General features: G+C 37.4%; 2 protein-coding genes across 2 annotated transcripts in view; both read left to right on the top strand.

The window, feature by feature from the left end:
- Nucleotides 1–107: 107 nt before the first annotated feature.
- Nucleotides 108–27373, top strand: part of LOC149068314 (uncharacterized) — a 59500-nt gene continuing 32234 nt past the window's right edge. The window contains exon 1 of the mRNA XM_089251715.1: nt 108–238. The gene's annotated coding sequence lies outside the window, so the exon portion shown is untranslated. The remainder of the gene's footprint in view (nt 239–27373) is intronic.
- Nucleotides 113–25600, top strand: LOC149068316 (uncharacterized). The gene is made up of 2 exons (XM_089251728.1): nt 113–232; nt 22028–25600. The coding sequence occupies exon 2, from the start codon at nt 22859–22861 to the stop codon at nt 24185–24187; it is 1329 nt and encodes a 442-aa protein (XP_089107854.1). The 5' UTR covers nt 113–232; nt 22028–22858; the 3' UTR covers nt 24188–25600.

The raw sequence follows: 27373 nt of genomic DNA, 5'->3' as shown, positions 1-27373 counted from the left end.
GGAATAAAAAAACCTGCCGAGAGGCTTTCTTTGCTTTGTTGTTTACATTGTGAGATATCGGCGTCGTTGAATTCGGCCATTTCTGATTGAATTCATCACCTCCAATTCCGTTGCGAAAACTCCAGCGTATCGCGTAGGATCCAGGGGATCCGATTGAATTCATCATCGCCGCCGATTGATCGTCGTGTGCTTTGTTAGCCGCACGCAGGAACAAGATCCAACACTCACCACGGTACGGGTAAGCAAGCCATTTTTGTTAAGGGTCGTTATAAAACTACCGTCTTGTTTGGCTTCATCATCGTCATCGCAGGCCGGCTGTGTGCTGTATAAGCATCCGTGAACGCTGGCGTCGGTTTTTGGCGGTTTTTTTTTGTTGGCGTCTTATTGACGATCGATAAAAATATTTGTTGTTTATAAAACTGCTATTTCATAATTGTTATTGTCTTCGGCACCGTAAACACACACACACACATTAAGTTTGTTTCATAACGGCACCGTGCTTTGGACCGCATTTGTGGCAATTAACGCTTCTCTTCCCTTTTGTTGATTCCGGGATTCCTAATGATCCGATCCCAGGATTCTTTTTTTTTTTTTTCTAATAAACAATATAATAAACTTGTAATTATACAGCTGATTTTGCTAATCAGAGACATATTACTGTTTTCAATATAATTTCGCTGCATGGTGTCTCTCATGGCACCTTCGAACTATATCTCGCGGCACACCCCAAAGCCATTTTTCCTCAATGGGCAACATAAACATTTTAAAACAGAATAGCCTTTGAGACAACAAAGAGACACCTAGGGGGCCCCCTCACCACATCCTAGAGCTGTGGAGGAAAGGGGGAGGGGGCTTATTAAGTAATTTTTATGGTCCAAAGAGCACAATAAGAGGGACTCCTCCTGGGTTTCAATAGTGCTATTGATTCCCCCTTTATGGGAAGGTGGTGTGGGGTGGGGGCAGTTACTGATCCTGTTGGTTGTGTTGTGGGTGCATATTTTCATTGTAGCATATTTTGTGTCACCAGGACTATTTAAGGGCATCATGAGTCCCCAGCAGGCCTGTAGTGGGCCTTCTCCGGGGGGGGGGGGGGGGCTCTTGAAATAGTAATTATAATGCAATACATGTAAACTTTTGTGGGGGGGGGCCCCCGGGCTTAAGCTAGATAAAAAAATTTCTCCTTTAGCAAAAATGGGAGAAAAAAGCTTTAGCAAAATGCTAATGATTGATGGTTGGATGTCTACTCGTTTCGTACCTCCTGTACGCATTTCTGCGAAAGTGGCTAATATTGTTTTCGCGTTCTAAGATTTTCTTTCACATTTTGTGTAATAATGCTATACCATAGCTTCAACCCTGAGGTTGCCCCAGCCTAGTTATGCACTGGGCCAATTAATTTTTCTTAGGCTCTGCCTGGAAAACTCAAAAGTTTCATGGCTCTCATTTTTGTGAGGTCCTCGGGGACCTGGGTGGGGGCCCATGTGTTAAGACGGCACAGTGTATCGTACCATTTCATTCATTCGATGAGTACATTGAATTATAAAATTCCCACATGTGAATTTTATCACTTGGTTTATTAAATTTAGGCTATACTTGAAATAAATGAAAATACAGTCAATGTCGCTTATTAGAATGTTATCGCTAGAGCCTGTATTTTATGCACTAAAAAATCTGTGTGAGAATTTTGCATGATAGAAGCGAAACTTCTGGGTTCCACGTGACTAGATTTACAAATTTTCAAAATTTTTTAATTATTATAATTCCAGTATAACCCCCAAAGCAGAATGTGCCGAAATCTGCAACGTATGTCACAGAACAATTAGTGCTACTGCAGAACAATCTGGAAGAATTTTAAAAAAGTGCAGAAAATGCTGTTATGGGGGATTTTTACTGCTTCTGCTGAACCAGACATGCACTTCGTCCATATTCCTCTGCGGAACTTCTAACGAATTGGTACATGTTGGAATGTGTGTTGCGAACCTGACATGAAGTTTGTTTCTTTGTAGTGCTGTCATATCTGCTACCAATTTTTTTTTAACTATGAGTGAAGTGTAGTGATTGAATAATTGCATTGTGTGTACTGATACTCTCTACAACAATACAATCACTACACTTCACCCATAGTTAGAAAAAATTGGTGGCAGATGGCAGCACTACACATAACAAGCATTACACAGAAACAAACTTCACGTCAGGTTCACTACACATGGGGATTTTTACTGCAAAACATCTCCATTCAGCAGAGGACTCGTTGCAGAACAATGCAAAACATTCTGCTTTGGCAGTATTATATAAGTTACATCAAATAAAGTCTAAAAATGCGCTAAAACAGCTCACACGCATCATAAAATAAGCCGACCTCCAGGGCCGGATTAAAACGCTTGAAGGCCCTAAGCACTTGAACAATTTTGGTGCCCCCTTTCACACTTGTAAGTATATTTTACCAAATCTTGAATTTATCAGTTGAAAAAAAGCGTTCAATGAAATTTTATTCTTCAGAAGAGTAAATAATATCTATAAGGCAGAATATGATATGAATATTGCTAAGCGCACACTTCATTTATTTGAAAGGTTCTCCCAGACCCCGCTTTTCCTGGTTATACAAAGCCTTTGATGATATTTTCAAAACCAAATGTTATGTAATACACCTGCTTCTACTTTTAGTAGTGAAGAAGCATCGAGCCACCTCTCTGTCGTTCAACAAATTTTTTGTTTCAGTCACTGACATAATTCCAAAATTGCGTTTCTGTAGCTTTTCGATTAAAATTTTGCTTGATTCAATATTTTTCTTAATGAAGAATTCTACTAAATTTTACATCGTATTTGTTAGAATTGAGAAAGCCAAAGAAATGAAAGTCAATGTTATTATCACTGTTCTTGAATTTGTCAAATACGTGTATAATTACAAATACAACGCCACAACAGGCAAAATGCCGAACGAGGTGGCTGAGAAAAAAATGCCCATAAAAATATGGATGTCATATATTTAAAAAATATAGCAACCCAATTAACAAAAATTATAAACAATAATATGGAAATAATCGAATGGATAGAGCTTCTCGATTTATCCCAACATGTTTATCGTATTTCTTTTTAAACGTGTCAATTGTGTTACCAATTTACTACCTCTGGGGGTAAGCTGTTCCATTTATTGACAACCCTATTAGAGAAAAATTCCCTGCTACACCATAACCATGCATTGTCCCTCACCAATCGATACTGGTGTCCCCTTGTAAAAGCAGTCGATTGGCGGTGTACTAAAAGTTCATGGTCCATCCTATCCATCCCATTGAAAATTTTGAACACTTCGATCATATCTCCTCGACACCTGCGTTCATCCAATGTAAACATATTCAAAAAATGAAGTCTCTCTTCATAACTCACTCCCATGTGCCAATAAGGACACGCGTAGCTCTTCTCTGCACCCCTTCAACCAAGTCTATGTCCCTCTGTAGGTATGGTCTCCAAAACCTTACAACATACTCCAGTCCAGGACGAACTAATCCTCGAAAAAGCGGAAGAATGACTTTAGGAGAACGCGAAGAGACCTTTTTGAAAATGAGACTGAGCATTCTATTCGCCACCGCTGAACAATGTTCAGAAAACCTAAGCCGCTCGTCAATGAGAATTCCCAAATCGGTGACCCTAGTTGCATCATATTGCTATACCCTAGTTGTTGCATATTCCAAGATATTTTATTTTATGGTAAATATACAATACATAATTGTGTACTAAAAAATTAAGTAAACACAAGGTCCATCCAAGTTTCTGCAGACTTTTTGCTCACCCTGTATATATCCTTTTTAGTATAATTCTCAAACCACAGTTTCTGTGTTTCAAACAATGTTTTCATACTAATTTTTTTCTGAAATGATATTAGATATAAATAAATGTGGGAAATTATATTCATATTATAAATTTTTTATGCTTGGCAAAAAAATCGCAGACTCAAAAATTTATTAATTCTTATACTAAAGTTTGTGTTCAAAACTATCTTATTTGCATTTAGAAGCATCAAATGCAAAATAATGCCTCACGTTCATAAATGGGAGAAAAATAAATTTCTGCCACTTGGCACAAACTGTCAAAAATCTATTTTTCCCAGGACGATTTTTACTGCCTATGGCAAAAACTCTGCCTCAAAGTGATGCTGATGATGACGTCTATTCAAAAAGCCTCATTAGTGTATTAATCCCTTTCCAGTGTCACCCGAATCCAGTTCGGGCAACCCACTCACACTAAAATTGGAATACCCGAACTGAGTTAGTTTTCCTTTATCAAATGCTTAATGCAATGTAATTCACTGTTTTTTCAATAGATGGCGATACCTGTTCCACATTTTTTTTTTCTTTTGTAAGTTAGGTGGGATTAGCTATTAAGGCGCTAAAAATGCACAAAATTAAAGAATAAAAAAAATTCGAATTGACACATTTCCCTGAAATATATTTCACTGGTAAGGGGTTAATAGATGCCGCTTGAGAATTTTTCTATGGAATAAAATTTTGTGCAGATCAGAAAATTTAAAATATCAAAATAGATATTTTATACTCAGCAGTTCTATAATTCAGAATATAAAGCAGATTTTTAATTGGCAGATTAAACTTACTTTTATGCAGGCATAATTTTGAAGTCTGAAGTTTGTTTTGAGGTATTAAGTTGTAAAATTCTGGGTACTGTCGCGATTAAGAAATTTTGTAGTGATTATAAACGAGATGGGGTTGGGAGAAAAATTTCGGGGTTTCAGTAAGACAGATGAATGTACACATATTAGGATGGAGGTATATTTTAAAAGCCACTGGAGGGGGCCAATCTGTTATCTTACACAACATTTGCCTGCTAATGATTTTGTCTTCCCTGAACGTCTTATCAAGAATGCCTTGACCGGAGTAGCAGTGTGACTATAGTTGCTCTATCTTCCATGGCACGACCTTCTTGCGCAGAAGCGTTAAATAACGCTGTGCATTCACCATAGCTGTTTTCCATCCATTTACTGGGCACTGCGTTTCAAAGAAGAAGGATCCTATGATGAACAAACCTGTGAATCCACACCACACTGTCACTTTTGGGGAATGCAATGGTTTCTGCGTGTACTCACGTGGATTAGATGTCACCCAGATGTGACAGTTATGGGTATTAACGTTGCCATAAAGTGAAAAATAAGCTTCATCTGTCCACAAGATGTTAAAGACCCAGGTGAGATTCTGTTCGATTTTGTAGAAAGCCCGCAAATGCTTTCCTCTGTACGTTATCCGACTGCAATCTGTATGGGTACAGATCAAGGATTCCATGAAGAATATTGCTTACCGAGGATGGTGGTAAGCCCAAACATCTGGCAGCTTTATGAGCACTGCTGGTCCCTGCAGCTGATTCAGACGCTAACACTTTCATTGCAACACATGATGTGCCTTCCTTAAACATGATCGTCTGGCTGTTACATGATCCCATAGCATTCCAGTTTCCTCAAACCGCTAAACAAGCTTTATGAGGTCTGTCGCTGTTTAAAACCTTTTCCAGTCCTCACATTCTTCTTAACTCGGAATTTACACAAGGCAATGGTTACTGATTCCTGTGGTTCACTTAAAACAACTTCACTAACAAAGCTTTTTATCTTTGGCACTCAGTATCCTTGTTCACATACATGGTTTACAACGGTGAACTGGTTGTGGATTAGGAGCGCAAATTCTTATTACAGTCTCATTTGCATATTTCCACTGAAATCGCTGATACCAGTGCCATCTATTGGCTGGGTTTTTTTTTTTTGTCTTAAAAAAATTCCCATGACCTAGCAATGCTAACCCTGCAAACCGTTTTTTTGTTTCGGTTATTTTTCCGGTTTTTATTTATTTTGAAATTTTCTATGTGGATTTTTTGCCCATCCTGTATAAGTTTAGTTAGTTTTTTGTTATTTAACATATCTGGTTAAATAAAAAAGAAACAATTTGACAACATCGACAATAAGTTTTGACTATTTTAATACAGAGTTAGCTGCTGAGGTAAAAAATATCTCGCCCTGATCTCCTATCACACATATTTTGAATGAACAGGCTTGGTTTCGCTAAGTGAATTGAACACAGGTAATCGGTAGTTCAGAAAAAATGAATCATAAAATTCCATATTATATGTTCTTAACTCTTTTTGTGTCAGAAAAATTCAAAATTACAAATTATAATTGATATTCTGTTTTAATTGTAATGAATATATATATATATATACGCGCACACACACGCACACACACACAGTATGTTTTTCATCATATTAACTAGGGAGATAAGTCTATTTGCGAATGATTTTCGCCCAATCAGCTTGCATCCGGGATTGTCCAAGATTTTTGAATGAGTCTTTAAAGTGAGATAATCTTTGTGTACTCGAGGATAACAGCTTTATCTGAGATGAACAACATGCCTTTCGTAGCGGACATTCTTGTGTAACACAACTGGTCCATGTTGTGGAATACATACAAGTTGATTTCATCCACGAGGATGATGTAGCATGTTTTGATTCAGACATACAGACATACGATAAGCTTAAGCACTCAACACTGATTGCCATTATGATACTTAGAAGATTTCCCTCCCACTTTATGCATATGGTTCACAGCTACCTCAGGGATAGGGCATTTCAGGTCCGTATCAAAAACGCCCTCTCTACTCAACGCTCACTTAAGGCATCTATTTGTCAAAGGGTCAGTTATTGGCCCAATACTCTTCAATATTTTTATTAACGATTTTTCTGCTCCACAAAGAGGAATCTTAGCTATGCTGACGACTCAAATCCTTATGGCATCCAGGGACCTCAGCAAGCTCTGAGGAACTAGCAAGAAATGGTCCGAAGGGTCAAGATCTGGTGTCAGCTACATGCAGTGGTCTTAAACGAGAGCAAATGCAACTTTATATGGTTTGCAAGAAGGCAACTCCCTCCGGACACCACTATCACAGCGGGGCAGACCATATTACATCTCAAGTCTCAGACAAAATATCTTGGTGCCATTTTGGATAAAAAGCTCAGTTTTTTTCAAAGCTCACATTCATGAGGTGAAAGCTCGAGCTGCTAAGGCTGCAGGACTTCTAAACAAAGTCTGTTACACACACACACACTTAGCCTCCAAAACAAAACCATTATGTACAAGTCAGTCATTAGACCCATTATGTGCTATGCAGCACCATGCTTTTCCACAGCGAAACCTTCTGTCATCAAACAATTGCAAGTGCAGCAAAATAAAATACTTCAGCGATATACCGGGGTATATCAGAAATCTTGACATAATGAAGGATTTGAACATCGTAACCATACATGGCTATTTAGTCAAACTATGTAGAGAATATTTAACTAAGAGCTGAAACATCAGAATATCAGCACATAAGAGACATCTCGCTTTATCCTGCAGGAGAGGTGTTGACGTTTCTTCGACCTGAGAACATACTGGCCTGATATGGGCCAATGAATTGGTTTAGTTTTGTAAAAAGTGTTAAATAGTTCTAATTCTTTCTTCAATGATTGGAGGCATGGTGTTGCATATATACTGAACGCCTACCCATATTTATCGCATTCAATCTTGTATCAAAATGTAATCATATATATTGTATTTAATCACGCAATTTATTAGAATGAACATATATATATACTCTGTTGTAACCAGTGGGTGCAGAATTCTACACTTTTTGTCAGTTGTTTGCTGAGATAATTGACAGTGTGATTTTGTAATTGCTAATGAAATGCTTTCTTGAATTTTGATACTTCACCTCGTTCGGACATAGCTCTACAAATTCTAAATTTCTGATGTGTAAACCACAACTTATCGAATTCATTTTTTTCTTTTATGATCTCAATTAATTTGACATATACTGACTCTCTGAGTGCAGCATAGGCTGTAAATTTTATTATCTTTTATTGACACGCCTCTTAGACACGTACACTCACACACTCAACTATCACATACAAACAGTTTCTTAACTTCTTCAGCCAGCTCGTACGGAGCAGCATCAAACAGGGAAGCTTATGTGAGTCAAAGACTCTGTATGCCCTGAGAAAATGTATCTACCTCAATCAGTCAGTCATCATGTTATATACCTATTGTGTTCAAAACATCATCCAAAAGCATTCATTTAGGTTTTTGACAATTTTAACCAGTTTTTGACACTCGCATCGCCGTAACTAGAGATGTGAGGTGAGAATATTCTCCGGGATGTAAAAATTGGAGAATATTCGAGAATATTCATTTTTCTTTTAAAAAATTTTAATTTTTTTACAAATTTTGTTTATATTGTGAAATATAAATCAGTTTTCTTTGCTCGAAACATTTATAAGTACAACAAAACAATTTTTGGTATAATCACCCCCAATGACAACTTTTTAGTTCGAGAATATTCTCGAACTAAAAGTTGTGTAATATAATAAAGAATATTCTCAGAATAGTCTCCAGGTCATGATGAGAGGTTTTAAAAGTTTGGTTATAAAGATTTTAGAAACCGTTAGATATTAAAACCTTAAAAAATTATTTTAAAATTGGATGAATTTTCAGAAATAAGTTCACAACAAAAGAAATTCAATCAAAGTTGATTGATAAAGGAAGCTATTATTATACAATCACCTTCATTCTAAGACACAGAACTGTTGTTTTGTTCAATGTGTATACACTTAAATTCTGTATCTCATATTTCTTAAAAGTCGTGCAATTCAGCCCTGTTGGTTTAATTTTCTTGCTTTCAAACTTTAATATTGTTGTGTCTACAAACTTCAATATTCCCATCTTGACGGGAAGAGAGACGGGGGACACAGAATATTCTCTCGAAGGACTACTATTATAAATTACTAGAGAATATTCTTATCAGAAATAATAATTATTCTCAAGTTATTTATCGAGATTATTTATTATAATATATCTTATTATACATATATTCTTGATAACTCTCTGGAAAGATTTCGGTAACTGATGAATATTCTCTGGAAGGACTATTATTAATAACTTCAGAATAATTCTTATTTTCTATAAGAATATTCCTCAGTAATTTATGAAAGTAGTCCTTCCAGAGAATATTTTCAAGGATATTATATGTAACTATATCATAAATAACAGGAGAATACTTTCATCAAAAACTTATAATAATATTCTCAAGTTATTTATAATAGTAGTCCTACCAGAGAATATTCTCGAATATTCTCAAGAATTTTACATCTCTAGCTGTAACTATATGATTTTTGCCACCCCCACAACTTTATAATTTGATAATTTTATAAGTGTTCTTTGTTCCCACCTAAAACTGCCCCCCTCCCCAGGGTTTAAGCTACAGTCGCATTTTTTGGAAAATGTGAAAGAAAATCGTAGAATGCGAAAAAAGTAGCAACCACTTTCGCAAAAATGCGTACAGGAGGTATGCAACAAGTAGACGTCCAACCATCAATCATTACATTAGCATTGCAGCATTTTGTTAAAGCTTTCCCCCCCCCCAATTTTCGCTTTTTTTTTAAAGGAATTTTTTATCCATCTTATACCCTGCGCCCTCCTCTAGTTTTTGCCCTGGGCCATTGCCATGTGAAAAAAAGTTTTGAACATCAATAACTCTACTCTGGCGGAGTTTTAAGAAAATCAAGCTAAAACTTGTAGCTATTTGCAGATAATAATTGTAGATTTTTTTATCATCATTTTTTCAATCCACTGCTGGATGAAAGTCTCCTACATTTTTCTCATTTTACTCTGTCTGATGCTTTTGCCACCCAGTTGACTCCAGTCACTTTTCGGATGTCCTCGATCCATCTTGTTTGGGGATGCCTTCTCAGACATTTAACACCACAGGGTATGATTTTCGTACATAAGGGAATAGGATGTAATCAGGAAATAAGCTCTAATTCATCTTTTGGAACAAAAATTAATATGAAACTGGATGGTGTATTAATTTTTGGGGAAGCATGGTAGTATTCCAAAACTTGTAACATGAAGTTAATCTGTATTTTATCCAAGAAAATAATTGTGGTTGGTGTGAGGGAGATGACTGTGGAATGAAACATTAGACCTTCCATTATTCCGTGTGGGAAAGTTTGCTTCAATATAAGTACCAGTGTCAGCGTTTGAAATCAGTGTTTTTTAGAAAAAAATTGTAGTGGTCAGCGGGACCAGTAGCTGAAAATCCCCCACCCCATGATACATTGATCGTGGGAGAATCGCCGATCTTTAGTCGTTTTATGTTCTCTCAGCCATATAAGTGTCGAATGATAATCATTTATGTGATGTAAAAATATTTACAAAACCGCATCTGCTGAAATTCATAAAATTTTTGATTGAAACTGGTTTTGATATGCTGCGTGTGTACATACGGTAAATGCACCATCTGGTGCCTCAATCCTTTAGCATCCATTTGATGAATCGATGTTTTTCCAGCATTTGCATGACATCCTAATCTCTTGTGCTCTCAAAAATTAAATTAATATGTTGACAGCACATTCCAGAGTTCTTTTTTTGTCTCTTGGCAGTTCTGACCCCTGAAAATGTCTTATATTTTGCCGAATATGCCAAAAAATTAAAATAAAGACTTGTGCATTTAATGAAGACATTTTGTTTTAACTATTTCTTAATTAATGTTGCCATTTGAATCTTATCAAACCATTTAATTTAGTATATGGGTAATTCCCAAAAAAAGTGTACATTCCACATTTTTTGAAATGAAGTTAAATTTTCAAAATAATTTATCTGAAATTATAGCCATGACTTGAAGTTTAATATTTCATAAATATTTTTTACATTGTAATAATATTTTATTTTTGGGTTTTATGACAAAGTCATGGATTTTATCCACTGTTATGAAAACAAACATCACTGTAAAAAAAAAAAAGATTTCTGCTGTTTTTATCTCTTAAAAGAATTAAATCAGCTTATTTCTTACTTCATATCTGAAAAACGAGGCAGTTTAAATCTTTTTTTTATACTTTTTTGGTTGTTTTTCATGATTTTTTTTCGAAACAGCACATGGAAAAGTTTATTTTTTTAACATATATTTAGTTACTTAAAATCGAAACTTTTTATTTCTGACAGACAATGGGTTAGTAATTTATAATTTAACATCTTAGTTTGAAGTGTTCTTGTTTGAATTTTTCTGCCTGTAAACTGCAAAAATGCTTCCCGTAACAGTGAACACCATTGTAGCAGAGAAATGCACAGAAATCTTTAACTGAGAGAAAGATATCTCGAAAAAAGTCTTAACGAAGAGTTAGAAATTGAAAGATTGCGAGCTTAGTCAATGACAGTGATCTTTATTTTAGAATGCAATAAAGGCTGAATTACATTGGGCGAGTTTATTAGCTATTTCCCGGCGAGTAGTAGCTGGTAAACGAACTGGTTTCAACTAGTGCAGCGAATTTCAATTTCACAGGACTAGTAAAATCTGCACTAGATGAACGAGCGACTCTTTTTCTTTCCCTTCCTTTTTGTGTATTGTCGTCTTTCTCTTTTGTTGTAAGCCAAAGCGAGAGGGAAAAAAGTATCCACTCCCATATTGCACCCGAGAGATAACAAAAACGCAGGGGAGTAGCGGGAAAAGTAGCCTACCCTTCAACTTTTCTCGCACTAGCAAAGCGAGCAGTGATTTTACTTGCAAACATTATTACACAGAGCAAGTTTAGTAACAGCGAGTAAAGGTGCAAGTGAGTAGCTAGTAAACTTGCCCAATGTAATTGAGCTTTAAGCTTGAATTTCACGGACATGTATCAAAACTAATGAAACGATCAACACTCTGTGATACAACTCCAAAATTTAATTCTTTCTACATGCCCTATATTAGAGGTTTACTGTAAGATATAAGCGGTTGTGGCATAGAGGCTGGGTTTTTGGATAATTATATGTTTTACCAAGAGGGAGAGGGGGGTACTTAAATTAATGCTAGATAGAAAAAACTGCTCTATATTCATTGCACTCCTATGTTATGGGTTCATGTTGATGGGTTTCATTAAGAAAAGATGTGTTCTTTATTAAGAACTTGTTTGCGAGAAACCGACTTGACAGAAATGGGTTTTATTCATATTTATCTGCAACCCTTTTGTCTGATTGCAAGGGAAACAGCTGATTCCAGATGTTAGAAAACAACAACTAGTTTCAAGTGTTTCACCTTTGTAAAAGTAAGTTAAGATTCTCTGAACATGTTTCATGAAAATGACAGTTCAAATTAAAAAGTTGTTTTTTTTCAATTTTTTGCTGTTGGCAAAAATATGGTTGGTAAAAACTCTTTTTGCCGGGACGGTTTTCCTCATGATTTTTTTCCACTGTGGCAAAAACTTGCCAACCCTGGTGTCAAGTATATTTAGTGTAAAACTGCTGGGGACACAAGTTTGGCCAATTTCGCGAGAATCACCCATGTATGTCTTTTTGGATGCTTACCTGGCCAGGGAACCCGTGTTGCTATTGTTTCCACCTTGCTTATCGATGGTTCACCCTCATCTGCATGTGTGTTTGTTAATGACACATAAATGTTATTTATTTATATGACATATATGTATCTGTAGGTGTCACGCGCCTTTGTGTAGTCAGAATGAAAATACGTAGGCCTAATAAATGCATTTCAGTTGAGTTTTATGACTCACTTGTGGCCACACCTGTCACAAGTGCTGCGCAGGTGATGCAATAATGATTAGAAATCCATATGTATTTCTTCCGAAGCAAATGTAGACTACCATGAGGTACGCCATAAATTTTCAGTGATGTCATGTATAAGTAGAAAAACAGTAATTGTGTCATTGAAAATATGTCAAACTTAGCGTTTCAAGTTGAAAAAGAATAATGAAATAATGATACAAGTTTTTAATGAAGGATAATGATTTCTGAAAGAATCATTCTTCCAGAAATTAATACTTATAATTTTGAATGAACAAAAAGGTGTTTTTATCACCTTACTCAATGGCTAACAAGTCATTGCTCTTCCTTCTAACCAGATCATGGCCTGTCTCAACGAAGATATAAGCAGGTGGTCGAAGAAGACCTGGGCCATGCTGGAAGCTGTATGTGTTGTGAAGTGAATGTAACATAAAATTTGTTCAGGTTTAATACTTGTTATGCGTAGTGCTGCCATCTGCTGTCAATTTTTCTAACTATGAGTGAAGTGTATTGATTGAATAATTATACCATTGTAGGCTTGTCCTTCTTTAGCCATTGCTGATTATTTTTCGTGTGCCCTTGAATGGCTCTCGCTTAGCCCCAGAGGTACGCATAGAACAAGTCTAAAAGCCTTACATCAGTAGGTCTTAACTTTTTTGACCCTCAGAACTTAGAATATGTTTCTATGGTGGAGTTCCTTGGGGGTTTATTTCAATTTACAGTTGATGCTCAATGAAACGACCCCATTCGTTCCTTGAAAATGTAGGTTATATTGGAAGGGGTTGTGTGTTATATCGAAAAAGAAACATGTCATTAGATGGAAAATTGTTAAACTTAATCTATACTGGTTGTTGTAATGGAATGGTTGCTATAACACTGGGTCGTTATACTCCATGTGAGCATCGACTGTATTTACCAATATTACTTGTTTTCCTGGAGAGGCAGCAGAGCTCTTAGAAATGAACACAGAGCCCAGGGGCTCAACGAAGCACTGGTTGCAAACAAGATAATAACCTGAGATTGCACGACGCTGTACTTTCACCTACTCTGACACTTTCTTCTGAGCTTTACTGACAAAGGAGGACAGTTTACTGCTGCAAACTGGGGGTTGTGGGGAAGTTATGATTATGAAGAGTCAAAGTTCTTGCCAAACCAAAGATTAGGACAGCTGGACTACTAGCTAGTTGGCTTATGCTAGGTGTTTGCCCAGATCTCGTTTTTTGTAGGGTCTTGTGTGTTTTTTTGCCAAAATTTTCCTTATTTTTGTTTGATAATTTTTGTTGCACCATTGTCATTTTCTGCACGCGAGGGCTAATCAGACTGGGACCTACAATTTATTGCTGATTCCGAAGGGCAGGCTTGTTTTTATATTCATTCTATGAGAATAAAAACAAGCCTGCCATTGAGGTTGGTGCGCTAACCTCTCGATGGGGGTCTCCCTGCTGTAGTAATGTTTTTCTGCATTCGTGTCATCGTTTCTGGTGTACCCATGTGTCAGGACAGTTTTCTGACAAGGATGAACCGGGTATCGAACTCGCGACACCTCTAAACATCCTTTGGTACTTTGGGCGAATGTCTTATCAACTTGGGCTACATCGCTCTCCTTATTTTTGTGAAAAATTAGTAATTTTGTGGAAAGCGAAACAATTTAGCTAATCTATTATAAAAGAAATGCCAAATTTATGGTTTTGTTAATTTTTATTTTGTGAAGGATCCATTTTTCAGATCAGGAATTTTGAGAACGGCCCAGAAAATGGACCCAAATTTCGGCTGAACCAGTGTTATCCAAAAATATAATTTTGTAGAGTAGTTCCACTCCTCTATTGAGAAACAACTATTCAAAAAAAAAAACCCTGAAATTTAAAGGAGTAATTTTCACTCCTCAACAAAATTTGGAGGAGTGAGCTGAATTTTGATGCGTGAATCACACATCTAGATGTGTATTGGCAAACACTGGGACTGGACAAAACCCCTGCTTATGTATTTATTATCATTTAATACTGTTACATCCTATTTATACGACTTTCAGGTTTATTCTGGAATTCTGTGGATTCTCATTTGTACAATACATTTATTAAAATATTACTTCTATAGGCCTATGTCGCACATCTTCATTTCAACTCAAATCTGAAATTTACTATAAGAAGGGCATAAATTGGTCACTGAAATCATCTTTCGTGAATATTGTCAGTGAAAATGCTAATAAATTATGGATTAACATCAGAAATACACTGATGATCACTATAATGTGGGTCAGTATTGCCATGGATGTGGCCTCAAGAAACTGTCATTTGGAACTGCATGGTATTAACAATTATTAGTTTATTCATCTGACTCCATGGATTGCCACTAATCTGAATCTTGATAAAAATCAAGATTCATTTATTAAAAACCCCAGAACAACTGGTTAACATGTTAAAAATTATATAACTTAAAATTGATAATGGGGATACATAATATAAAAAGTTGAATATGAGATAAAGGCAGAGTGAGTTTTTAACTGAATTTTTGTGCAAAATACACTGGTGAAATAAATTAAAGGAATTTGCATATTTTATCGAATTTCATGAAAAGAACTGAACTGAATGTAAAACCACTGCTTGTAGACAAAAATGCAAATCTTGTACGTCAAATACGTAAGCGTAAACGTGTGTGTAGGCGGAGCCAGTAGAGAAACAGGCTTTATAAGCTAAGACACATTTTGTTTGCTAGCACACCTCGGTGAATTTCTTGGTGTTATTTTGCAGCAATCGGTTAATTTCGAATTGTAACAGTAGAAATGAGTAACCACCAACGTTTAGATGATGGAATGAGGTGGCGAATTGTGGGGAGGCTAGAAGCAGGCCAATCTCAAGTCCAGATTTGTAGAGAGTTCAATTTAACGCCCAGCGTCTTGTGTAACTTATGGAAACAGTTCCAGGATACCGGATCCATCGCGAGAAACCTGGGCAAGGTCGTCCAAGAGCCACGACAGTCAGAGAAGATCGCTATTTGTCGATTATAGCGAGGCGTAACAGGAGTGCTGCAGCTTCTCAGCTCTCTCGTGACTTGTATGCAGCCACAGGAACCCATGTATCAAGGGTGACTGTTTCCAAAAGACTTCATGAGAGAGAGGGTTGTTTGCAAGAAGACCTGCTGTTTGTGTCCCGCTCACTTCTACGGACAGGAGAATCCGTTTATCATGGTGCAGAGAGCATAGAGATTGGAGTATGGATCAATGGGCGACCGTTCTCTTCACTGATGAGTTCCGGTTCAGCCTAAGCACCGATTCTCACCGTATGTTTATATGGAGAGAACCAGGGACCTGCTACCTACCCTCCAATGTCCGCGAAATCGACCATTATGGTTTAATGGTCTGGACAGGCATCATGTTGGATGGCTGCACACCGGCACTGTGACTGGTGTGAGGTATAGGGATGAGGTCTTGGAGCCCTATGTTCGCCTTTTCAGGGGTGCAGTTGGCCCTGAGTTCATTTTAATGGACGATAACGCGAGGCCACATAGAGCTATTCTGCTCGACGATTTTCTAGAGAGTGAGGATATTTGCCGGGTGGATTGGCCAGCCAGATCTCCAGACCTTAACCTTGTAGAGCATGTCTGAGATGCTCGGAGAGGGCAATTGCAACTCACAACCGCCCTCCGGGAACCATCCAGGGAATGAAAACAGCGTTGCTGAATGAGTGGGACCAATTGCCACAGGAAATGATAAACTGCCTTATTTCAAGTATGAAATCACGCTGCGAGACCTGTATATCTGTAAGAGGGGACCATACCCCCTATTAACCCATTTTTTTGTTTATTCTGCAACCGCTGTTTCATACCTTCCGACTCCAACGAGTGTTACACACGATCATGCATGTGTATTACAATTATTGAATGGTTATTTGTTTTGTATTGTATCAATGTATGTACATATCAAATTTCATTAAAATCGGTACAGTAGTTCTAGAGATAATTGACCAAGTCTGCAAATTCTCTTAATTTCTTACACCAGTGTACTAGCGGTGACATCACATCGACATAACATAAGGTGCGATGATGTTATAGCAACATAGAATATTCACAGCAACACCTACAGGTCTAAGGTTGGGATTGCACTACAAAAGTTTAATAAAAGTTCTTGTATAAAACTTGAAAAATGCAACCAATAAGCTGATAGGTTACATTTGAGGAAATGTAAATGATCAGTTTATTGGTTGTATTTTTCAAGTTTTATAAAAACACTTTTACAAAACTTTTATAGCGTAATCCCGGCTTAATGCAGAGCTGGACAGATTGCAAAAAAAACCTCGGCACGAAAATTGTTTTCCCTGAAGAAAAAGATCCGAAATAATGCTTCTTTTGACTTTTTCAGGGCATAGTGACCCTCTTTCACGTTGGCAGATATACTGCTATAAATTCCAAACAATTTAGGAACTACACCAAGAAAAATTTAGGTACCAATGCCAATTTTTAGTTGACCTGGCGCCTGCTATTTATCCAGCCCTGGTCTAACGTGATACTTTCATTATATCTCTCTGAAAATTCAGGACATAAGGTGAGCCCTGAACGGAAAAAAAAATTGGTATTTTCTTCAAAAACTGAGCATACGTTACATATTTTGAGGTTTTTTCTACATGCTGTGCTTTGCTTCCAGCTCTATTTCTGAAGAGCTAAAAATGTAATCAGGTGTTTTAGAGCAGTGTTTCTCAACCGCTGGGCTACAGCCCGGTACCAGGTCCTGGCAAGTCAAACCGCGCTGTGAATGGATCATCATTTCATATATATCCCTGTTCGTTTTCCATTAGTTGTGTTTATGACCAGGCTTTCCACTTAGAAAAAGAATCCTACTGGGCAGCGGTCTTCCATAGGTTGAAAACCACTGTTTTAGAGGATGCAAAGTCTGATAATTCTATTTTTCAATCTTGAATTTCTTTGAAAATTCCATTTCATGATGCTGTATATTAAGTTGATTGTTGAATTAAATCGAAAAAATGCAACAATTAGTGCATCAAATTTTGATAGTGTTGGGGGGGGGGGGCTTGGATTTATCCTTAATTTTAATAAAACTCAGTAGTTTCAGTTGCATGAATGTTTCAACATGGCTTCCCAAAAGTTGTATAAGCAGGCTCCACCATAGTTTAGTTCATGCATGTCTGTATCTGGTAAATTGTAATTTCTGGTGTTCATGAGCCAATCAGTCACTAGAAATATTGTATGTACATACAGAGTGTGGAAACAAAGTCCTCATTCACTCTTTAACTTTTGAAACTGTTGATCATAGAAACATACCCGTGATTAGAAAGTGTACTCAAATAACATTAGGTCTCACATACGCCGAACGAGGTGTTGATAAATCGAAAAACAATGCAGGTGACATTGAGATTCCTTGGGAAGCCAAGCATGGCTTTCCAAAAAAAGAAGAAAAAAGTTATAAATAAGTGGGGTTTTTTTTTACTTTTACTTTTACTTTACATACGAAGGTTTTTAACAGCTGGCTGATGTGAACATGAATTTAGGAATGAGAGAAAATTCAACTGTCTACCATGTCCTCTCACTTGCCGGGTAAGCACACTAGGCTACAAAGGCGACGAATATCTCAATCTATCCTTTGAGCTCTTGTGCGCTGAACGGGACCGTGCATGGATGGTTAGACCTAACTTAAGCCAAATCTCAAAGTTACTGCCACCAGATGGTGACTTATCGAAGGATGATTATGCTCATCCTCCAATAAGGCACCATCTGGTGGCAGTATCAGCAACTTAGACCTGATGACCTGAATTAGGTTTGACAGTCCATGTATGGTCCGATTCAGTGCACAATAGCTCTAAGGGAAGATTGAGATATTCATTGCCTTTGCAGACTAGGGCAGCAGGGTTTAAGCTACGGTAGCATTTTTCGCAAAATGCAAAAGAAAATCCTAGAATGCAAAAGAAGTATTAGCCACTTTCGCAAAAATGTGTACCGGAGGTATCAAATGAGTAGACATCCAATCATCAATCATTAGCATTTTGCTAAAGCTCCCCCCACTCCATTTTCACTTTTTTGCTTAAGTTGGCCGCCAGGCCAACCACGAGTGTCTGGCTGTTTCCTTCTTTACCTATTTATTTTCCTTTATTCATGTGTTTGACTGTGCCTTCCAATTATAAAAATAAATGTAAACAGGCCACAGGCTTCCAAAGGTTGAGAACCACTGGTCTAGGGCACTCGCCCAGAAAGCAAGAGAATGTGGGTTTGATTCCCCGCAAGGACACTTCAGTTTTCTCTTTCCTAAAATTCATCTTTACATCAGCCAGCTGTTAAAAACTTTGTATGGATAGCGGAGAGTGACATCATTCGATTTCTCATGTTAAAAGAAGCAGGGGTGTACTCAGTGTCTTGTTGGGGGCAGCATAAGGAGTTTCCTTCCCTAGAAATTTTGCGTTACCAACCTTCAGAAAAAGCATTTAGATTAACAGGAATCAATTAAAATAGCTAAAAAAGGGTATTTAATTTTTCATGAAAATATTTAAAACCATTTCTGGTGGGCATGGAGGGGACACGAGCTCTCTATGCCTCTCCCTCCGCCACGTTTCTGGAAAGAAGCATTGCCCTAGAATTTGAGAATCTGTTGTCTTTCTCAGACAGGGAATTGACCTTTGGAGGGGATATGATTGAGATTTGGGGGGGGGGACAAGGAATTTCTTTTGGAGGAGTTTCAAGTTCAACCTACAGAAAGCATTTTAAACTGGTAAAAATTCGTTAAAATAGCTAATAAAAGTGTTTTCTTTTGATATTTTAATTCATATTAATGATTAATTTAATTCTTATTCTTTTATAATTTATGCAAAAATTTTTTATTGTCTTTTGGGGGTGGCATGGGTTCCTGTGCTCCTCCTTGCATGCGCCTCAGCATTTACGATTAACTTCAATTAAGTAAGCAAAAGCAGTAAAATTTAGGTGGTAATAACTGGTTATCTAGTCGCCATTGGTGACCTTGCACCTGAACGGTTTGTCTTAAATTTGGGGAGATACAAAAAGTTCTCTTCTCCCCCCCCCCTCCCTGAGATATTTGCTGAGGTATTTAAATTTAAAATCTGCTATTTTCCACAAATTCAAGCTCCACTATTTCAATGAAATAATTCAAGTCAGGACGTGAAGCTTCTATGTGTATAAGTTACAGGTAAGGGGGTCCATATTTTATTAAATTTTGTATTATAATATGCAGAGTAAACATGACCTGTTCTGCCAAACGAAAGTGGGTGGAGGGTGATAGACCTAACTCAAACCATTTTCAAGTTATGGGGGATAATTGGTTATAAAAAATTAATGTGTCGAGTCTGAAAAAAAAAAATCTGAATTTGCAAAGTTTCTGAGAGACCTAAGCACAGATTGGAGAAATAGCAGCAAAAATTCCATAAGTTGACACTATTTCCATGAACATATCTGGATTTATTGGCGAGCTGAAAGATTGGCGAAGTTCAAAATCAAATTGTCGCCAAAATTTTTAATCCCCAATTCCTCAAACACCCTTTTTAGCTGCAAATTTACCAAAAACGTGTCCATTGTGCCAGCTTTTGAAAGAGCCTACAATAAATCATATCAGTGTTCTGGTTCAGGAGAAATTAAGCCTTTTGTTTGCAATACATCACTCAAATTGGTTTACGGAAACTTTGCCCCAACATTTTGCCTCTGACATCTCGCCCCAACATGTTTCATTCCCAGAAATTTCACCTACCCAGACTATATGCAACTAATTATTAGCGTGAGTGAGATTATCAGTTATCAAGTGAGTTGGAATGTACCCCATATAATTGAACATATGAATGTTGGGTGTGAGTGACTGTATGAATGATCAAGTAAGTTTGACATTTACCCCCCCCCCCCCGGCTTTTCATCTGTCCTGAATGAATGAGTGGCCGTATGTACAGGACCACACTTAGAGGGAGCGGGGGGGGGGGGCAACAATTTTAGGTGGGAGCAAAGAACATTATAAAATTATTGCATTTTAAAGTTGTGGGGTAACCAAAATCCTAATTACGGCCCTGCATATAAATGACTGTAAGAGTGAACTATTGAATGATGGTATGATCCTAAGGGTGATCAAGTGAGCTGACCATTTGCCTCCTGACATTTCAACTGCTCTGACCAAATGAGTGACTGCATGAGTGAACATATGAATGATGGTATGAGTGACGAAGTGAGTTGGACATTTACCCTGTGACATTTTGCCTGCCCTGACCATATGAGCAACCGTATGAGTGAACATATGAATGATGGTATGATGTTCACTCATGTGCACACTCACACATTCAATCACTTGGTCACTTGTATGGTCAATCACTTGTTCACTCGTATGGTCAATCACTTGTTCACTCGTATGGTCAATCACTTGTTCACTCGTATGGTCAATCACTTGTTCACTCACTTGGTTGCTCATATGGTCCCTCAGGTAAACATTCATAAAGTCACTCATACGGTCACTCGTATGGTCACTCACTCATAGTTAAGTGCACACTCACACATATGGTCACTCATACAGTCAATTTTACACTCACTTGGTTACTCATATGGCCACTCACATAATCACTTGGTCACTCACGCAGTTAATCACTCATGGTTTCAGGGCAAGCAAAATTTTCCAGTGCAAAATGTACCAGGGCGAAATTTCCAGATCCCTAACTGAAATTAATGTTTGCCGAAATATACATTTTAGTCTTTTTTTACTTCTCCAATCTCTCAGCGCTTGCGGATGCCAAAACCTGTGACCATCAATTCCGAATTTTTTGTTGAATATCTACTTCAACATGCTCCGATTCAATGATGCATTGCTAATGAAAAGCTAAATTTTTCCTGAACCAGAACACTGATATGATTTATTGTCAGCTCTCAAAAGCTGGTGGAATGGGTAAGTTTTTGGCCAATTTGATAGATTTGTAGCTGGAAGGGCATCTGCAAAATTGTCAATTACAGAATTTGGCAGTAATTTGATTTGGAATTCTGCCAATGTTTCAGCACTTGTAGCTCACCCAATGAATCCAGATATTTAGATGAAAATGGTGTCGCTTTTTATAAAACTTTGTTTTTGCTCCTTTGAAATATGTGTTTGGTTTGCAGATTTCGTGGTTATCCCATAAACTCCACGAATTCAGGTTTTTTTAAGACGTGACACATTTTTCTTCCACAATCCATTTTCTACCATAACTTGAAAACTATTCAAGATAAGACAGTGTTGGTAAGATGTTCATGTTTCACTTTGGTTTGTCCATCTCCTCCTTTTGTTTGGCAGAACAAGTCACGTTCACCCTGTATATAGTCCCTTATAAAATGAATGAGATGTCTCGCGAATCAGTACATATTTGAAGACTTTCCATAATTAAAAAGTTCCTATGATCAACGTTTCAAAAGCTAAAGGGTGTGTAAGGACTTGAATTTATATTCTGTATATTCGTACAAAATTTACCATGATGTTGACATCATTATTTTTTCCATTACCAGGTACAAAAGAAGAAATTTTTTTGGACAGCAAACTGGAAAAGTGAGTCTGCAAATTTTTATAGAAGTGAATAACAAAGATTATCCGAGAAATATTCCGTTGATTGAAAATTGAGTTAAAGCTATGGATTCTGTCCTATTCCTTCAGAACATGCTCACAGTTTTATATTGCAAAATATCGATAAGGTTGACATATCTTCAATGGCAACACAAAGACAAGATGCAGCATTCGTCAGTGATCTGCCTTTCATGACAACGTGGATATCGCCCGGAGAAGAAGAAAAAGCTGAAGAAGTAGTAGTACTTGCCACGGGTAACACAAGTCATTGGATCCATATCGAAGACTTCCGAGATGAAAAATATGATCCACGCCGCGGAAGGATGCCACAGCAACCCCATTTGAAAAAGAACACTGTAGAAAAAAACATGAATGTGATGATTCCATCCAAAGTTTTCCATCGTGCTCCACGGCAGTTACAAAAACGATGAATAACTCATGGCCAAAGCAGCATTATGAACTTTCCGTTTGCGGTTTCGGTATGAGTTTCAATGATCAGATCCACAACAGTGAAAAGACACACAAACGTCACTTTTTCAGTTAAAAAAAATTTTAAACACACACACACATGTCTAAAGTGAGGAAAAAAACTCATGAATGTGACACATTTGCAATGAAAAAAGTTTTTATTGACATTTGAATTGAAGTAGCACGAGATCATTTATCCCAGACAGACGTTGTTTAGTGTTTGGCAAGAAATTCTTATTCCGAATTGATTTAAAGAAAAAAGAAATCCCTCCAGAGAAGAACCATATGAATGTAATGCTTGCAGTAAAATGTATTCGCAATGGAGTAGTTCAGTGACACATAAAAAGGTACACACTGGAGAAAAACCATACGGTTGTGATGCTTGTGGTAGAAGGTTTTCGCAGAAGGGTAGCCTAGAGACACACAAAAGTCTCCACACAGGAGAAAAACCATATGCGTGTGATGCCTGTGGCAAAAGGTTTGCACAGAAGGGTAGTTTGGACACTCACAAACGGGTCCACACTGGAGAAAAACCCTACGAGTGTGATGTTTGTGGTAAAAGGTTTTCACAATTAGGTAGCTTAGGGACACACAAGAGAATCCACACTGGGGAAAGACCTTATGAGTGTGATGCTTGTGGTAAAAGGTTTTCACAAAAGGGTAGTTTACAGACGCACAAAAGAATCCACTCTGGAGAAAAGCCATTTGAGTGTGACTCGTGTAGTAGAAGGTTTTCACAAAGGGGGAGTTTAGAGACACATAGAAGGGTTCACACTGGGGAAAAACCATTTGAGTGTAATGCTTGCGGGGATAAATTTTCACAAAGGGTTGGTTTAGAGACCCACAAAAGAATCCACACCGGAGAAAAACCATACTTGTGTAATGCTCGCGTTGAAAGGTTCTCACGAAGGGGTGGTTTACATGCACACAAAGGCGTTCACAGTGGAGTAGTAAAACCATTTGAGTGTAATGCTCGAAGTGATGGTTTCTCACAAACGGTTGGTCCACAGGCACACAAAAGTGTCCCCACGAGAGAAAAACAGTTTGATTGTAATTCTCGCACTGATGGGTTTTCACAAAGCATTGCTTTAGATGTGCATAAAAGTGTCCACGGTGAACACAAACCATTTGATTGCAGCACTTGCAGTAATGTGTTTCCACAAGGCATTGGTTTGGAGGCATTGAAAAACCTCCAAAGTGAAGAAAAAACATTTGAGTGTAATGCTCGCAGTGATGGGTTCCCCAGAAGTGTTGGTTTGGAAGCGCATAAAAGTTCCCACAGTGCAGAAAAACCTTTTGAATGTAATTCTCGTAGTGATGCATTTCCCCAAGGCAGTAGTTTGGAGACACTGAAAAGCCTCCACAGTGAAGACAAAGCTTTTGAGTGTAATGCTCCCAGTGATGGCTTTCCACGAAGCGTTAGTTTGGAAGCCCACAAAAGCGTTCACAGTGGAGAAAAACCTTTTGAGTGCAACACTCGTAGTGATGCATTTCCACAAGGCAGTAGTTTAGAAACACACAAAAGCGTGCACACTGGAGAAAAACCATACGAGTATGATGCTTTTGGTAAAAGGTTCCCAGAAAGAAGTGGTATAGTGACGCATCAAGGAGTCCACACTGGGGAAAATCCATATTAGTGTTACACTTACGGTGAAATGTTTTCAGGGAAGAATATATTGAGAGATGCCTAATAAAACCCACAGTGGAGATAGAAATAAATGATTGGAGTTGATTTGTGACATTATGAGTTGGAGTGTTCTTTGCAACATGGTTTCGAAAAGCACAAAATCATTCCCTCTTGAAAAGAAACACTTCAAATATAGTGTTTGCAGCAAGAGATTTTCACATCATTTCGATTTGGTTGCTAGCATGATACACGACGGTGGAAAATCATCTGAGTACATGTTTTGATGGTAGAACATTTCGTAACATATCAGCGATGAAAGAGAAAGAACCTGCACCAGAGAAAATCCGCGTGAATGTGGCTAAACATTAATACAATGGCTTCTCCTGTTTCTCGATGATAGGGTGCATTGTGAAAATAAATCATCTAAGTGTGTGTGGTGTTAGAAGTTGAAAGTTGATGTGACTTTCTCTGTTCAGAGGTTACTGGGTGGCTTTTATTTTTGGAGAAAAATGAGTGGCATTCATGTGGCATCTGCTCTAAAACAAACGATTCGTTCCATTACATAACTTTTTGCTGTGGTAGAATCTTGTGAAAATACTGCTGGCAGTGGAGGATTTTCTATTTCATTCGAGTTCCAAAACAAATGATTTTTGCTGTAAAAGATTCATATAACACTGTGGCACCAGATTCTGTCAGTCGCTGAACTAAACTGTACTTTTGTTTCTAGATTTTCGAGTGGAAGTTGCATGAACTTTCATGTGTCAGATGCAAAAACATTTTAGCCTATTCTCTGTGAGGGCTCTTTCTGTATGCATTTTCTTTTGAAAGATACGTAAAATCATGACATGAAATTAACATGTTACATAAATGAAAAATGAACCAACTTATTTTGAAGCCTTATGGGACATTTCATAGAAAGACGTTTTTTACAGATCTGTTCAGACATGATACTGTGAACTAAATGTCATTCATGTTAGCTCCTCTCTCATGCACATTACCAAGATTCATGAAGTGCTGGTGAAAAAATGGAAATGTTGTATGATGATGCATCATGATTTGTTGCTTCATCTACAGATTAAGTGCAGCTTCTCTTTTCCCCGAAGATCTCAAAATGCTGACAGAAGTGAACCGACATGATTCCTATAACATGAACGTGAAAGCTTTTAATAGAAATTCGTGATGACCAACCAACAGAGGACTACATTAGTCCCAAGTGGAACTCAGTTATTTATGTTATCAACAGTATGAAAACATTAGAAATAGGTTGATAATAATCATACTACAAACTTATTGTACTATGTGTCTGTTAAAGTGCTTTGTAACATCATAACAGCCTGAAATGTTCTGTGCCTACATATGATATGAATAAATAATATTGTACGAACTCTATATTTATGATTAAAGACAATGTATTCATATTAGAGGAGAATGGCAGCATTCGTTGTTCCTTTTTTCCCACTGTGGTTTATGGCACACTTCGTTAACCTTTACTACATACTTGTTGAAAATCGCTCATCTTTACTGGTTGTAGAGCACCCTAAAAAAAAGCCCCTAGTGCAGCGGTTTTCAAATGGTTAGCAGGGTGTTTTCCAGACCAAATAAGTAATTGTGGAATAACCACAGTATCGCTTGAGGGAGCTTTGATCTCCCACTTTTCGGATGCTTTGGTAAGTGTTAATTAATGTTATGTCATTGAAATGAATTGGGAAGATAATTCTTTGGTTAAATGATAGAAATTTTTGTACAAATTCTGAAAGTTTGACTGGAATAGTGAGTTTCCATATGGAAAAAAATCGTAAACTTCAAGAAATGTTCCATTTAAAGAGATAAGTACAATATAGCCTATATATATAAAACAAGCGACGGGTCCCAAGATGATGCCTTCAAAATGTTTTGAAAAAATTATCGCTGATTCTAGTCATTTAAATATGCACAGAAGAAGAAAAAAAATGGGTTATGGGTCAGTCAAATGAATAAATGTCAATAGAGGCCAAGAATGATTTTAGAAAGCCCGCAACCCTAGAGTGACATTCAAACAACACATGCTCAGGTAGATACAACACAGAAGAAGAAAAAAAAAGCGATTTAGTGTACATGGGCGGAGACACGGGGGGGGGGGGGGTAGGGAGCATTGCCCCCCCCCCCAGAGTCAAACGTGGAGTCGACTGATCTAATGTATATACGTGTTGACATCATCGTGGCCCCCCCCCCCAGACTTCCAAATCAATCCCGCCTATTTTAGTGTGTAAAGTGAAAAGAATTTGTTTATAGATGTCGCCAAGAAGCGCAAAAGGCAGTGAGTAGCTAACTGTTGTCATTTTTAATAATTTTTTGCTTCTAAATAATTCCACTTTGTCACTTTTTTTTAAAATTTTATATGCTTTTGGGGGAGATGAATGTACTTCAACATTTTCATAAGTTTTTGAGGACGACACCTTACGACCCTCTCCTTGTAAGTTGGACACCTGTGGTTCCATTAAAATCTGTCCAAGTTAAAGAGGCTTCAACCATTGAGCTTACATTACTGGAGAGTGAATGACGTCAGCGGTCTCCGCATTGGCAGTGCTGAGAACGGTGTCCCCCAACATCATTCGTCCGAAGATCATGTGACTCGGTGAAAACACACACAATCCCAGTTATTTACTTATGGCATCCGGAATGATGAAAGTGGTAATTCCAAAATTAATGAAATAAAAATTATAGAATTAATTTGAGATAATCTCAGCATTAATGAAAGATGATTTGAGCATTGATGAAAGGGGTAATTTCAGCATTAATGAAAGTGATGGTTCCAAAATTAATGAAAAATAATTTCAGAGCATTAATGAAAGAAACAAATCCAGTATTGATGAAAGAAATAATTCGAGAATTAATGAAGGAAAATTCAAGAATTGATGAAAGAGAAGTTTTTCAGCATTAAGAAAAGAATTATTCTAGCGGTAATGAAAAACAATTTAATCTTTAGGTGAGTTCTCTATCCTTTTTTTTAATCTTTAAAACGCAATATTTAGAGACCGAGCTGAACGTTTCTATGGGCAAATCTCCAGCCCCGAACTGTGTTTTCACCGAGTCACGTGATTTCCTTGCATTTGATGTCGTGGCGGCTGGATGCTCCCTCCAGTAATATAAGCTCGATGGCTTCAACTGATAGAATATGAAAAGAAAACTAACTATATACTCACAAGCACCAACCTTT

This window comes from Pholcus phalangioides, unplaced genomic scaffold (assembly GCF_987345545.1).
Source record: "Pholcus phalangioides strain wild (caught in Gottingen) unplaced genomic scaffold, Ppha-v1.0 ptg000027l_1, whole genome shotgun sequence".
In the NCBI taxonomy this organism is placed as follows: Eukaryota; Metazoa; Arthropoda; class Arachnida; order Araneae; family Pholcidae; genus Pholcus; species Pholcus phalangioides.
The sequence above is the reverse complement of the archived record's forward strand: the minus strand, read 5'-3'. Positions and strand labels throughout refer to the sequence as shown.